The sequence below is a fragment of the Drosophila miranda genome (assembly GCF_003369915.1).
Source record: "Drosophila miranda strain MSH22 chromosome Y unlocalized genomic scaffold, D.miranda_PacBio2.1 Contig_Y1_pilon, whole genome shotgun sequence".
Taxonomy (NCBI): domain Eukaryota; kingdom Metazoa; phylum Arthropoda; class Insecta; order Diptera; family Drosophilidae; genus Drosophila; species Drosophila miranda.
In genome coordinates this window covers 1376549-1391338 of record NW_022881603.1, presented here as the reverse complement: position 1 = coordinate 1391338, position 14790 = coordinate 1376549, and the positions used below count along the sequence as shown (strand labels likewise).

The 14790-nt window shown below is 45.4% G+C and overlaps 1 protein-coding gene across 1 annotated transcript; it reads right to left on the bottom strand.

Annotated features, from left to right (window-relative positions):
* Positions 1-6576: 6576 nt before the first annotated feature.
* Positions 6577-7635, bottom strand: LOC117190135 (neurofilament heavy polypeptide-like). The gene has a single exon (XM_033395217.1). The coding sequence runs from the start codon at positions 7633-7635 to the stop codon at positions 6577-6579; it is 1059 nt and encodes a 352-aa protein (XP_033251108.1).
* Between the last annotated feature and the right edge of the window lie 7155 nt (positions 7636-14790).

Sequence of the window (14790 nt, the reverse complement as noted above, 5' to 3'; positions counted from 1 at the left end):
CGACCGGGGCTGCCGCTCGCTTGCTAAAGTTTTTTGTATGCGTTTCCTGCGAGCTGCCGGCACTGGTGGCGCTGCCTCTTTCCGGCTACACCTCCACCCCTCCTCTCTCTGGGTGTTTTTTGGTGCCCCTGTTTGTTTGTCCGTCCGCTGACTTGTTATGCATGCAAAAGTCTGTGGCAAATACACAAGCCGAGCCATGGGCTTCTTCCTTCATGCTTCCTTCAGCCACGTTGCACGTTTCCCGCAGATGGAAGTGACATGCAAAATATTTTTGCATAAAAATGTTTGTTCCCCTGCCACATTCTGGCAGCTGCATCTATCTGTATGCTGCCCCCGGGGGAGGAAGCCAACAAAAAGGGAGAAAATTGTTAAATTTTTAAAGCATTTCAATTTTTGACACATGCAAGTTGTTTGTAGTGGGGCGGACGAAGCTCAAGTCTCCAACGACGATATGGATGATGAAGTAAAACCTCCTGTAGCCGTCGCAAGAAAAGAAATGCCGTGGTGCTTTGTGGTAAATGTGTAGTATTTATTTCGGGGGTCGCGCGGTAGATCGTGCGTTTGAAACGGGGGTTGAAACGTCACTAAGCTAGGCCTTACGATCTACGCTCCATGATGGCTTGAGCGCCGGGTGGATCGTGGGTCGTAAAATCTCCCGAGCGCCCCTCCGAGCGCGCGAGAGCGAGTTGGGACCGGAGCGCACGAAGTTCGCACAGTGCGCGGCACTCATCTGCTGCTGGCCTGAACACAAGTGGAGCGTGAGGCTATAAGTTGTATATGACAATGTTCAAGAACATTCCCCCAAACACTGATATCATTTATGCTCTTCTGGCGGTGATTTTACGCCCTTTTTTGCTTTCCGTTCGATCGAAAAAGGGAGCAATATGTGGCATGAAGGGGGGCAGCAAGTGATCGGGGCTTAACCCCTCTCTGTGCACTTATTGTAGTTAAAGTTTCTGTAAATTCAAGAGCACGAATACCCACCAAAGGAGGCGGAGCCACTGGAGGAAGCACTGTCTGCTCGTAGATGGCCCTCAAGTCGGCCACTTGGTGGAAAACTGCAACTATGATGGGATGCGATGCCGAGTCTGTGACTTAGTTAGCCACTTTTCTTTTATATAAAATGCGGCTTTTGTGCCTCAAGTGGCGCCACACAACCCCCTTCCCCCCCCCCCCCCCCCCATACCCGGCGCCTGACACTGCCCCATGCCCGAAAAAAAGGGCAACAAAAATACTGGCGCTGGCTGCAAGTTTATTTTAAAAGTCGACTTTTGTGCGCTCAAGTTTACTTTTGTGGTGGAATTACTTTTCGGTTATTTTTGTGGCCCAGTCATCGCCTTTCGCCGCCCCATCAGTATCCTTTGCCAGTGTCCAGTCTCTCTCCAGTGATTGTCCTGGTCTACAGTGGAAGTGGCCCGAACTGGGGCCGAGACGCGTCTCTGAACGGAGTTTATTATGTCCGCCAGTTGGGAGTCGATGATGCCGCCACCGCCGCCGCCGCTGCCGCTTCTTGGACGAAATGCAATTATTACAAGTTTTTCAAGTTGGCTCTCTCTTTCTCTCGGGCTTTTGTCCTGAACTGAAAATTATAGCCGGCGCGGCGCCACTTCGCTGTCCATAGTTCTCCCTCCTCCACCTCCTGGCCATCGTCCTCCTGGCCATCGTCCTCTGCTGTTCTTGGCCTTATTCTTTGTTTCTTTTTGCTGTTTCACATAGAATAGCAAATGTAGCCCATTGAAAAGTTGCTGCTGGCCAAAGTTCTGCTCAAAGTTTTCGTTAAAGATATGGCACGAGTTTTGGTAAATTGAAAAATGTTGCCACTGCTTTAAGAGTGGGGTCCGGCTTTGGCCGGAAATGTGCCAGGCATACGGTGGAGCGGAGTGCGGAAAGCGTGCCCCCAAAAACACGAAAGGCGGAAACGCAGCTAACAATAAAAGCCAAAAAGGGCATAAAACTCCAACTTCCGTTTAGAATTTCGCAACGTTCCGTTTATAGACCCTCTTGTATCTTTGTGGCCTGCCCCTGCCATGTGGTCACCGCCGAGGGGGTGGGCGGTGGGGGTTCCTCTGGCCGCACACTAAGTTGCACACCTGGGAATTAATGCGGCGGGCACTCGAAAGGCGTTTTCCGAAGTTGAATTTCACGTGGAAATGGAAACGGGAAAGTGCTTGGAGTCTATAGAGTGCATGGAGTGGATGGAGGCTGACATTTGGAGGGGAGGCAGCAACAAACTAGCAATAGGTGTGAAGGCCAACAAATTGAAAGAAGCAGAATGCTGCCTCTACTGCTGCCTCTTTCGCTGCCCCTGCTGCTGCCCCTTCTGCTGCCCCCGCTGCTCTCCCGCTGCTGTTGCAAAGTTGAAAAGTCGACAGCCTTTTCAGACGGAGATGGAAGTAACGCCGCCTGCAGGCCGGCTCTTTTTGTACCAAAAAAAAAGGAAACGAAAAAATAACACTCCAACATGGCAAACAGTGGGCTTGTGAAGTTTGTGCACTGCTCTAGCGGCAGTTATCTTTGGGCCACAAAGGATTCTCCATAGAGATGGCACCTTTTTGTTTGGTTTTTCAAATGCAGGGCTTCACAATATTTGCCTGGCCTTTGGCCCCACATCAAACAAACAAATGCATAGTTAAGGCCATTAAATGGACAATCAGATGACGATGCATGCCACAAACACTCGCATTTCAAATGCAATGCAATTATTATCATCTTTCACTCGATTTGATGCCTCGAAGGCAGTGCATCAACCGACACTTTCTCCCTCCCTCTCTCTTTCTGTCTCTTATTACATAATTTCGACTGCCTGCCCAAGACGTTCTCGGGCTACAGCAATATAGAGGAGGAATCCCTTCACTTGATTGATTGATTGTTTAATGGTGTTTTGTTGAAATTATTGAGAGTATCGGAATCCGAGAAATAATCAATAGAGCGAGAGAATTCCCAATAAATATCGCGTACAAGCGGATATCCCCCTTTTCCCATTAATTCCTTTACTAGTGTTGGGTCGTTCATCAAAGAACTGCATTCACTGGACTAAATAAAATGAATAAGTTTATCTTAATCGTTCATTTGTATCCATCTTTCGGTGTTTTTTCGGTATTTGAACAAAAACGAAGGATCTAAAAGAACGAATGAACGCTCACGAACATTGGTATTGTAGGCCGTCCAAACCCGGGGATTGTGCTCACTAATATCGCTGTGTGGGTGAACTGTATCTATATGCAAACACAATTGATTTATGATAACTCTTCTGTAACGTCTCTCGTAATCGCCATTTAAAATGTGGCCTGCATCTCTCTCGTATCGATGATTCTTATGCGATAAATGACCATTGGTATTTCCACTAGCCATACAGTACATATATACTGTATCTTTGTTATTTAAATACTAATCGACTGTCGTAATAAGCATTTCCTTGCTACAGTATCGAACATCACAACGAACATAGCAAAATGCTAGCGGAAAGTCATAATGTTCCGTCTTAAAAATTTGTTTAAACTATCGAACATATTTGCAGGAGCATTCTAAGCTGTCAAACAAAGAATTTGTTTCGAACAGGGCCGTCCAGAGGCGAATTTTCGTCGAACACAACAAATTCGACGAAGTAGTTCGTACAAGTTGGTACAAGTTCGATGAAATGAAAGGTGAATGTTGTTTTTTCTGTTGTTATACGACAGAAACCAGAGAGAGAGATAACGTGTCTGAACATTTCTGAACGTGTCGTCGGGCGTGAAGACCAAATTTGGTTGCTCTAGCCTTAATAGTCTCTGAGCACTAGGCGCTCATAGGGACGGACGGACAGTCAGAGCTCAATCGACTTGGCTAGTGATGCTGATCAAGAATATATATGTATACACTTTATGGGGTCGGAAACGCTTTCTTCTGGACGTCACCACAAATCGAATATACCCTTATGCTCATTTGTATTCCTCTGTTTGCTGTGCGCCGACTTTATTGACCAACTGTGGGGCACACACACACACAAACAGTATTTTCGATTCATTCTTTTGGCCTTTTTGTCGGCTCTTGGCCTTGGCTTGTTGTCGTTCTTTGGGCTTTTGTAAAAGCAACCGAAAATAAATTAAGTGGAAGTAAGTCGCAACGAAGTGATACATAATTCTTTTTGGTGTGCTTTTCGCGTGTCCTCCTTGGGGGAAAACATTCTCATTGTTGAGTGCAACGCTCTCTTCGGTTTAATCTGGGGATGGGATGGCCTTTTGGGGTTGGGGCTGCTAATTAGTCGCCGCGTCGCCCGCTCTGAGATGCCGATTATTGGCTGGAGGCCGCAAACTCGGACATAAATCAATGCGAAACTTTAATGAACTTTCCTTCTTTGTGCGGGGTCGTTGGGGACCTTTGAAACTGTATACCCCCCAAAAAAAGACAGCGAGCGACAGAGGGAGACAGGGACAGGGAAATTTTCAGCCCCAACTAAAAGGTAACTTAATATACCGTAATTTGGCTTTAATGACCAGACCAAGGGGAAGGTGGCCTTGGCGCCTAAATAGCCTAAATAACTTAATATCAACCTGAAACGCCGTGATTGAGAGGACTACTCCTGGAGGCGGCGTTTTTCCAGTTTATTGCTACTTAACTAAGCCAACGATATCATTTTATTACAACCAACGAGGCCAGAACACGGGAGCTGCCAACTTGCCAAGGCCCGGACGGGAATTTCACTTTCAACGCGAGCTTTAACAGCGGCGCTCCTTGGAGCTTACTCTGGTTTCTCTCCCTCTCTCTCTCTCTCTCTCTCCAGCCAGCCAGACTCTCAGGGGCGATTAACGTGTTTCGTTTCACTTAACTTTTACGCTCTGCTTCCCCACTGTGCCCCGGGAATCCCACTGGTCCCTGGGTCCATGCCGAGCTCTGCTATTTAGCACCGGGACGGTGGTGTCTCCCCCACTCGTATCTGTGGCACACGAAACTTTTACCTGCTGCAGTCTTGACCCAACAAAGGACAGCGACAGCGACAGGGGAATGGGGAATGGGAGAGTGCCAGTGGCAGCGTGTGGGCTGGGAGTGGGAGTGGGAGTGACCTTCGTCGCTGACAGCAGCCGTCATTAACCTTTCATGATGAGGGAGCCCGTGGCCGGGTAAGGTGGCAAGGTGGGGCTTTCTACTTCTCGGGAAATCAGCAGCCATCGGAAGTGAAGCCAAAACTTTCTCAAGTGCTTCAGCACACAACCTTGAGGCCGCTCTTTAATGTGGCACATAGTCCCCGCACCCCTACCGCACTGCTGCTGAGGGCCCAAGGCCATACCTTGCTGCACTTAGGATCCGCATTCGAAGGCATTTCTTAGCGCAAAATCAATAGCCAACGCGGCGGTCGAGGTGGAAAAGGCAGCAATGATGACAATATATTGTGGGCGGTGGGGGGAGGGGGTGGCGGAGAGTTAAGAAACGAGGAACAACTGTCGCTACATACTCATAAACGTAATCATGATGAAGCAACGACTGGGATGACGGCGACGACTACAATGTCGACTGACTGCCCTCGAGTATTTTATCCTTGACAAATCCTTGTGCCACAGCAGCAAATGGAAAAAGCGACAGACGGAAAAAGGGAAAGGCGATGCCAAATGCGCAGCAGAATGTATAAATGAGTGCAGGACCACGGATTCTGGATAGGGGATCCAGTGAATGAGCAAACTCTCTGGCTTTCCCGACTCCCCGACTGCTTGCTAGGTGCCACTGACAATGGCGATCACAAATCGGTCGGGTGGCGGCTTCAAGACAGACCATGCCCCCCCCCACCCCCACTGTCGGGGCACCGGAGCCCTTGGCTTGTCCCACCCTCGTGATGGATGACAATAAACCCGACAAGCGGTGACGACAATTGTTTGTTGCCAGTCGCTCTCTCTCTCTCTCTCTCTCTCTCTCTCTCTCTCTCTCTCTCTCTCTCTCTCTCTCTCTCTCACCCCCCATCATTATCCCCGCTTGTGATCCAGCTCTACTTAGCGGAGCATTTGTTAGCCCCAAACAATAGTAGTGGTAGAAGGAGCTAGATGGCCCCCTGACTTTTCCCAGCATTAAAGTTTTGCTTTAAAATGTGCAAAACAATGAGTTATTGGAGACGGGCAATCGATTATCCATTCCAAAGGGAGTCGGATAGTGCCCATATATTTAGATATTGATTATCTCCTATAAAATGTACACTGCTTTCGATTTCGACGGGGCTTTTTGTTTTCTCTGCTGCTGTGCACTGCTTTTCCCTGCTTTGCCTGTTAATGCTCTTTGGACTGCTTATTTGCTCAATCTTCTGTTGTTATTTGAATATACGATGCTTTGTGCTTGCATGAACTTTGAACTGCTTTCTATGCACTCTAAACTGTGCTTTTCCACTGCTTCTTCTTGCGATCTTTTGAATAGCTGCCATTTGCACTGCTTTATCTTCTCATCCACTGTCAATGCCTTGCCAGCTTTGACGCTCCCCGGCGTCGTTTATTTGCACTGCTTGCACTGACTCCGAGCTATGCATATGCCTCTACTCATTTGAACTGCTTATTGTTGCACTGCTTCGTCCTTTGTATCAACGTTGCTCTGCTTCTTCTGCTGATCATCATTTTCTTGCTGCTACTCTTCATGGTCCCGCGAATCTTCTCCCTTTCCCTCAGTTTCTGGACACTTCGTAGCCCGTGGATCGGCATCGGGTGGCATGTTCTTGGCGGCACCGGCTGCGCATTTCATGTTTTGTGCTGCTTCTTCATGGTCCAGCCTTCTGTCGCGTGCCGCCGCCAATTTATCGAAGATTTTCCGCTTCTCGTGGGTGACGCAGGCCACCTTCACGCCGGTTACCATGCAGCTCAAGAGGCTTTCCATGGCATTCCAGTCCACTGGCTGTCTTATTTCGTTGGCTGACGGCGCCCCTTTGGCGATCTGGCTCTCGGGTTGTTCTTGTTGTTGCAACGTCGCCATTTTGTCCGCCGCCGTCTCACAGGTTGGCGCTGGAGATTTGTTGGCCACCGATTTCCCGCTGGTTGGTTCTTGAGTTTGTTTGCTCTTTTTCACCTTGCCATCGTCCAAGAAGTTTTGGTATACGGCACAGGGGTCCTTCTTTGAAGATTTGTTCTCCTTCCCCTGGCCGCAGGAGTCCTTCTTCGAAGCCTTAGGTTCTGCCTTGCCGCAGGCACTCTCCTTAGAAGCTTTCGGTTCCGGCTTGCTGCAGGAGTCCTTCTTCGAAGCCTTATACTCTGTGTGGCCGCAGGCACTCTCCTTCGAAGCCTTAGGCTTCGCCTGGCCGCAGGCACTCTCCTTCGAAGCCTTCTCCTCCTTCGGCTTGGCACAATGCTTCGGCTCCTTCGGCGGCTCTTTCTTCGCCTTCTTTTTCTCCATCTCCGCCAAATACTTGCGCCTCCTGTCGAGCCTCGTATTTGATGGCTTCGCCTGGCAATCCTTCTCCATTTTCGGGGCCACAGAAGATTCATCGCAGGGGTCCTTCTTGTAGCTTGTGCATCCCGATGGCTTTTTGTCCGCTTTCGGCTTGGGAGGGCCACAGTTCTTGTCCGCCTTCTGGCAGAAGGTCTTTCGAAGCTGCAGCAAGTGCGATCTGGGTTCCGGCATCAAATGCTTCCATCGGGATGGCTGCAACTGTGGCAACAGCAGCAGCACGGGCACGGGTCGGCCACAAATCATTGTAAATTTTGCACAAATTTTGGATAAGTTTTTGAGTTAAGTTTTAGCCGAAAGAAACGTTTTTGTCAGCGGTTACTTCGCCCCCGGGGGGCTCCCTCCACTGACAATCAAATCAACATTTTCCACATGTGGCAGGTGGCATTTAGCAGGCGGCAGGTGCCCCCCATTAAAACATAACCGTGTCAAACACCTGCCCGACCTCTTGCTTAAAAATTAACAGCGACAACAGCGAAAACAAGTTGCACAAATTTAAATATAAAATGTAACTCCCCAATCCTCCCAGAGGGGGAGGGGAACAGATACACAGTCGCATTGAGACCATGAGCATGAGAAGGATGGGCCTCCTGCACGGCCTCCTGCGGGACAAGCCGCCGCGAGGGCCATGTCCCTTGACCATGGCCCAGAGCCAGCAGCAGAACTACTGCAAGAATCCCGGGGAGGATATTTGCAAGCTTAAAAGGCAACTGGAGGAGGCCACCCAGAGGCGCAAGGAGGCCGAGGCGGGGGCGGATGCCGAAAGACAGGCGGCAATGTTGGAATACGCCTATTCCCACATTCAAATAATAACATTAAATACTATTAAATAATACTATCGATATATTAAGTATTATTATGTAAAGTTAGTCTGGTCACACTTGAAGTGTCAACTTTCTCTTTCCTTTCTGATCTCGAATCGAATGTACGTGATACCGGTGTTGCAGTGAAAAAGTAATCAAGAAATACATAAATAATCTTTAAAGAAAACGAGGGGGAACGTTGTGAGTTGCTGCGGACACCGCAACTCTACAGTTATACCCGATACTTAGTCAGTATGGCTCTCCTCCGGCAGACGCCGCTAATATTGAACGACACGACAAAGAGTGCGTGCGAGAGAGACAGAAAATCAGTCTGAGCGTGACGTCGGGCGCTGCGTAGCCACTGCAAATTGATTTGTTCCTATTGGCTATAAAAATGATCTGATCTGATCCAGATTCAGCAATCTGATAGATATGATCATTATCTATGATTCTGCGTTTTTAGTTTTCTCATATCCTCAATATTGTGGATGCAACAGATTTTCGTCTTTTGTGTGGGCGGAAGGGGGTGGGGCGAAATTTTGAGATACACGTTTTATAGCAAGATCTAACAGGAGTGCGGATACCAAATTTGATTACTCTAGCCTTAATAGTCTCTGAGATTTTTGAATATCCCCAGATTTTCGTCCTTTGCGGGGGCGGAAGGGGGGGTGGCGAAATTTTGAAACAAACTCGTCTCGGTCCGATATATTAGGAGTGTGGATACCAAATTTGGTTGCTCTAGCCTTTGTAGTCTCTGAGATCTAGGCGCTAATGTTTTACTCTAAGCAAAGCCGCCTATGCTACGTGTGTGTTAGAGAGAGACAGGGCGAGAAGAAATGAAATTGTTTTCTTGATGCTGGCTATAATAATAATACGATCCAATTCAGCTTCCGCAGTCTTAAAGATATGGTCATTCTCTACAATTCTACGTTTTTGGTTTTCTCATATCTTTAAAATTGTGGATGCCACAGATTTTCGTCCTTTGTGGGGGCGGAAGTGGGCGGGGCAAAGTTTTGAAATATTTTTGTAGCTGTGACATATCACAGAAGTCTGGATCCAAAACATCGTTGCTCTAGCTCTTATAGTGTTTGAGCACTAGGCGCTGAAGGGGACGGACAGACGGACGGACGGACAGACGGACAGACGGACAGACAGACAGACAGACAGACAGACAGACAGACAGACAGGGCCCAATCGACTCGGCTATTGATGCTGATCAAGAATATATATACTTTATGGGGTCGGAAACGATTCCTTCTGGACGTTACACACATCCACTTTTACCACAAATCTAATATACCCCAATACTCATTTTGAGTATCGGGTATAAATATAACTTGGTACTGTCATTCGTTTACTATCTGTCATAGCTAGTTATCCAATAGGTTATGGGCCCAGTCCACGCCAATTTAAATAAATTAAATTAATAACAAATAGTTGTGAAATTAGTTCCGCGTGCGTTCTTGTGTAGTTTTTTTTTTTTTTTGGTAGTGTGTGTGTGTATAATATATACATACATAGAAAATGGAAAGAAATAAGCAACATATTAGGCCATTTTGTGGCGAGAAATATTCTATATGGAAATTTAGAATCAGAGCTTTGTTTGCTGAATTAGAGGTGCTCCAAGTAGTCGATAACATAATGCCTAACGAAGTAGATGATAATTGGATAAAGGCAGAGCGATGTGCGAAGAGCATTTTAATTCAATATTTAGGCGACGCATTTCTAAACTTCGGGGCAGGCGACATTTCGGCACGTGATATCCTGAAGAATTTAGACGCCATATATGAGCGTAGAAGCCTTGCGTCGCAATTAGCTGCACGTAAACGTTTAATAACACTCAAACTCTCAAGTGAAATGACACTTTCGAGTCATTTTGTTATTTTTGATGAAACAGTGAGTGAGTTGTTAGGGGCGGGCGCCTTTTTTATTTATTTATTAAATTAACAAATTATCTGTTAATAATGGTGCTTAGTTACTAAAGGCGGAAAAAGATATGTTAAAAGTTAGCTAAATTTAAATGATTATAAATATTGCATGCAATTATTTTATGTTAAAGTTATTTTATTTGTAAGACAGCAGAAGATCAGTATACAGAATTATATGTGCTTCCGAGTAACATACGCAAGAGACAGACGCCGAAAGAAGAATATCGATATGAGAACATCGATATGCAGCAGGGCACATGCGCAGTGTTGTTAGAGATCAATATCTAATTATCGTGGCGGTCACTTTGAACACTCCTCCTCAACACAACGCATGTTTACAAACTTTAAATATACTTAACTAATATTCAATAACATGTCAAGCACTTATAAACAATCTTTTAAACCAAATGCGAATACAAATTTATGGTGCTTAACCTTGGCTAAGTTCTTTGTAAGGACATCTGCTATCATCTCATCGGTTGGCAGATACGCAATGTTGACTTCACCTCTCTTGAGAACCTCTCGAATATGATGTATCGCCTCTTTTGCTGCAGATGATAAGGCTATGTACTCTGCCTCCGTGGAACTGAGGGCAACCGTCGATTGCTTTCTTGACTCCCAAGAAACCGCTCCTCCTGCCAACATGCATACATAGCCAGTGAATGACTTTCGGTTCGTCATATCACTTGCCCAATCTGCATCAACAAAACACTCAATTGCCTTTCCTTGCTTTGTGTAGCATATCTCCCAGTCGATAGTTTTTGCCAAATATCGAAGGATGTGCTTGGCTGCCGCTTCATGCTCGGAATGAGGATCCTTGTTACGTTGTGCTAATTTGTTCACCGAATGCGCAATGTCCGGACGAGTCATATCACTTGCCCAATCTGCATCAACAAAACACTCAATTGCCTTTCCTTGCTTTGTGTAGCATATCTCCCAGTCGATAGTTTTTGCCAAATATTGAAGGATGTGCTTGGCTGCCGCTTCATGCTCGGAATGAGGATCCTTGTTACGTTGTGCTAATTTGTTCACCGAATGCGCAATGTCCGGACGAGTCATAACAGCAAGATAAGATAACTCTCCAATTAGCTTTTGGAACGATGTGATGTCGACCCTGCGGCAGTCCTCTTTTTTGCATGCCACCTGGTAACCAGCTTTAAGAGGCGTGGACGTCTGTCGACAATCTTTCAAATTGTACTGTTCGAGCAACTCTCTAATATACTTCCGTTGGCTGATTGAAATCGCACCCGTACTGCCTTCACGTTTCACCTCAATACCTAAAAAGTATTGCATAGGCCTGATGTCAACCACACCAAATTCTGCTGCGATCTTTATCTTGATATCAGATATATCATCTAGGTCCTTACACGCCAAAATAATGTCATCTACGTAGACAGCTATTAGACACATATTTTTACCTGGCTTACAATACAGACAGGGTTCGTTGACAGTCGGTATAAAACCAATGCGTCTCAGCGTTGCATCCAACGTAGAGTTCCACACTCTTCCTGATTGTTTTAGGCCATATATACTTTTGTGAAGCCTCAAAACGTGATTTGGGTGAACTTCGCTAATGAAGCCCTCAGGTTGTCTCATAAAAACCTCATCTTCCAATTCGCCGTTGAGATACGCCGTGACAACATCCATTTGATGTAGGTGGAGACCATGTTCGACTGCAAGTGCAATAATCAACCTGATAGTTGCGTGGCGTACAACTGGTGCAAATGTTTCCTTGTAGTCGATCCCGTAGCGTTGGCTACAACCTTTCGCCACCAGACGTGATTTGAGCCTGTTCACGCTTCCATCCAGATTGGACTTAACTGCGTAAACCCATCTGCATCCAATGGACTTTTTCCCGCTAGGCAATTTAGAAAGCGACCACGTGCCGTTCTTCACGAGAGATTCGTACTCGTCCTTCATTGATGCTTTCCATATCTCGCCTTCAGTAGACCGTTCAGCTTGTGCGTAGTTTTCTGGAACTTGTACGTCTGCTGCCAGTATCGCATTGAGCATATGATACTGCTTCCTTGGTCGTCCTGGTTTGCCCGTCCGTACTATGGTTGGGCGTCCTGGTCCTCTTATTGGTTCTGGAATTACAAGAATGTCATTACTAGACCTAATCTCCTCCTGATTTTCTGGCTCATTTTCTGGATCTTTAAATTGGTCGCTATCCATTTCGGGTTCAGAGTCCTGGTTTTGTTGAACCTCAATTGATGCCATGTCATTGGAACATGATGCATCTAGTTTGCCCCCTTCAGGTTCTACAAAAATGACATCCCTATTCTCTACGAGTTTCCTGGTTTCTTTACTGACCAAACGGTATGCTTTGGCTGTATCCGAGTAGCCCACCATTATATACTCTAAGCCTTTCTGTGCGAACTTTGATTTCTTTGTTTTATCTAGAGCTATCGCTACTGAGCCAAAAACTCTTAAATGCGATACCACTGGCTTTCTACCTGTCCATATTTCAAAAGGTGTCACCCCGCTCAAGCAGCTGCTTGCCACTCTATTTCGCAAATACTTGGCAGTTCGAATCGCTTCTGCCCAATAGCATTCACTTAACCCAGCATGCAGCAGCATACTTCTTGCCATTTCTACCAATGTTCTGTTGGCCCTTTCTGCAACTCCGTTTTGTTGAGGTGTATATGGCACTGTTAAGTTTCGCTTTATTCCATTTTGGTTTAGGTAATTATCAAAAACGTTTGATATGTATTCTCGGCCATTGTCGCTTCGTAAAACCTTGACTTTTCTCCCAGTTTGGCACTCAACTTGACTTTTAAATTCTTTAAAAGCCTCGAAAACCTGATCTTTGGTTTTTAGGAAACTTACTGATATATATCTTGAACAATCAATAAATGTGGCGAAATATCGATTGCCTCCCATTGACTGCTTTTGCATTGGACCGCATACATCAGTATGTATTAAGTCTAGAACGCCCTTTGACCTGTTTGTGCTCGATTGAAATTGTTGCACGCAAATTTTACTTTTTGCGCATGTTGCACACACTTGTTTTGGCTTGTATATGCCCTTGAGACCTATTACCATCTCCTTGTTAACCATTTCCTTTAATGCGTCAAAATGTACGTGGCCGAACCTATTGTGCCATTTGAATGCATATGCCTCAACATTTACAATGTTCATACACTTTTCCTGATTGTCCTGAAACATAAACAATCCATTTTCCAGATGTGCCTTTATAACTATTTTTCCGTTTTCAAAAATCATCGCTTAATTTTTCTCAAACACAATTTTTTTTCCATGTTTTAATAGTTTTGTGACCGATATAAAATTGTACTGCAAATCTGGTACCAAGATAACATTTTCCAGCGTAACGGATCTATCACCGAACTTTACTTGAACAGTTCCATGCCCTTCAGCAAAAAGTGATTTACCGCCGGCTAAAAATACTTTTTGATTATCTTCCGTGAACGACACAAAGCGTTACTTGTCACAACATAGATGCGCCGTTGCGCCACTGTCTATGCACCATGCATTTAACATCTGGTCATTTGGCTTAGCTACATTTAGGATTGGTACATATTTTTCTGGTTCCACTTTGGCATATTCGGTTACGCAAAGCATTGTACCCAATCTTTCCCCGCTTTTACTGTTTGCGCCCTTGTTGTTTGCTCCTTCCTGCTTGCTTTTAGCACGGCATTCCGATTTTAAATGCCCTTCCTTTCCGCACTTAAAACACTTTTTGCCCTTCTTAAAGTTTTTCTTAAAATTTTTGTTGTCATAACTGACGTGTAGTTCCGCGCTACTTGTAATTTCCTTGCTAATGCTATCTTCCTGCCTATTCGCACCTTCAGAAATTTTTATTTTTAGCATGCTCAAGCTCGGCAAATCATCTCGCGCCTCAATCGCAACAACAAAACTTTCATACGATTTAGGCAAACCATTTAGCAACACAACTGATAAGATCTTTTCATCAACCTTTATGTTGACCTCTGCTAAAGCCTCGTGTACCACCTGGAATTTCCGCAAATATTCCTGTGCACTTATACCATCCGACATTTTTAACGTCAACAATTGTTTAATTAAAAGCACTACCCTTGCTGGTCCGCTTGGCCTGTGAATTTTATTTAGCTTTTGCCATGCCTGTGACGACGATACACAATTTTTAATATTGTTTAGTTGGGTCGATTTAACACAAAGTAAAATTGAAGCCAACGCCTTTTGATCCTTTAGTTCAAAAGCTGCACGTTGCTCATTTGTTGCACTTTCACTAAGCTCAATTTTACCACTGACGATTGGCCACAAATCATTTTGTATGAGAGCACTTCTCATCAAAACTTCCCATGTGCTATAATTGTTTTCGTCCAGTTTCTCAATATTGAAATTCATATTTCCTCTCATTTTTTATACTTATTGTCCCACAGTGCAAAATTTGTAACTGTCGATCGTCTCATGCACAAAGCAACTACGACGACAATACTGTTGTCCGTGTCTTTCTTTTGTTTTTTCGTTTTCTTTTAAGTATTCCTCCGAGTTGCTATTTACACACACACACTCGCGATTTTCTATGCCTTGGTATACACACTTTTGGGTATACACTCTCGCGGTTTTGTGCGGCTTGGCATACGCACTTTTTGGTATACACACTTGAGTCTCCGTTCGCTTTTGTGTTTCTTGATCCGTTGGGACTGCTTTATTTTGGACTTTAAACC

Coding starts and splice junctions, on each gene's coding strand:
- LOC117190135 (XM_033395217.1), bottom strand. CDS start 7,635: ATGATTTGTGGCCGACCCGTGCCCGTGCTGCTGCTGTTGCCACAGTTG.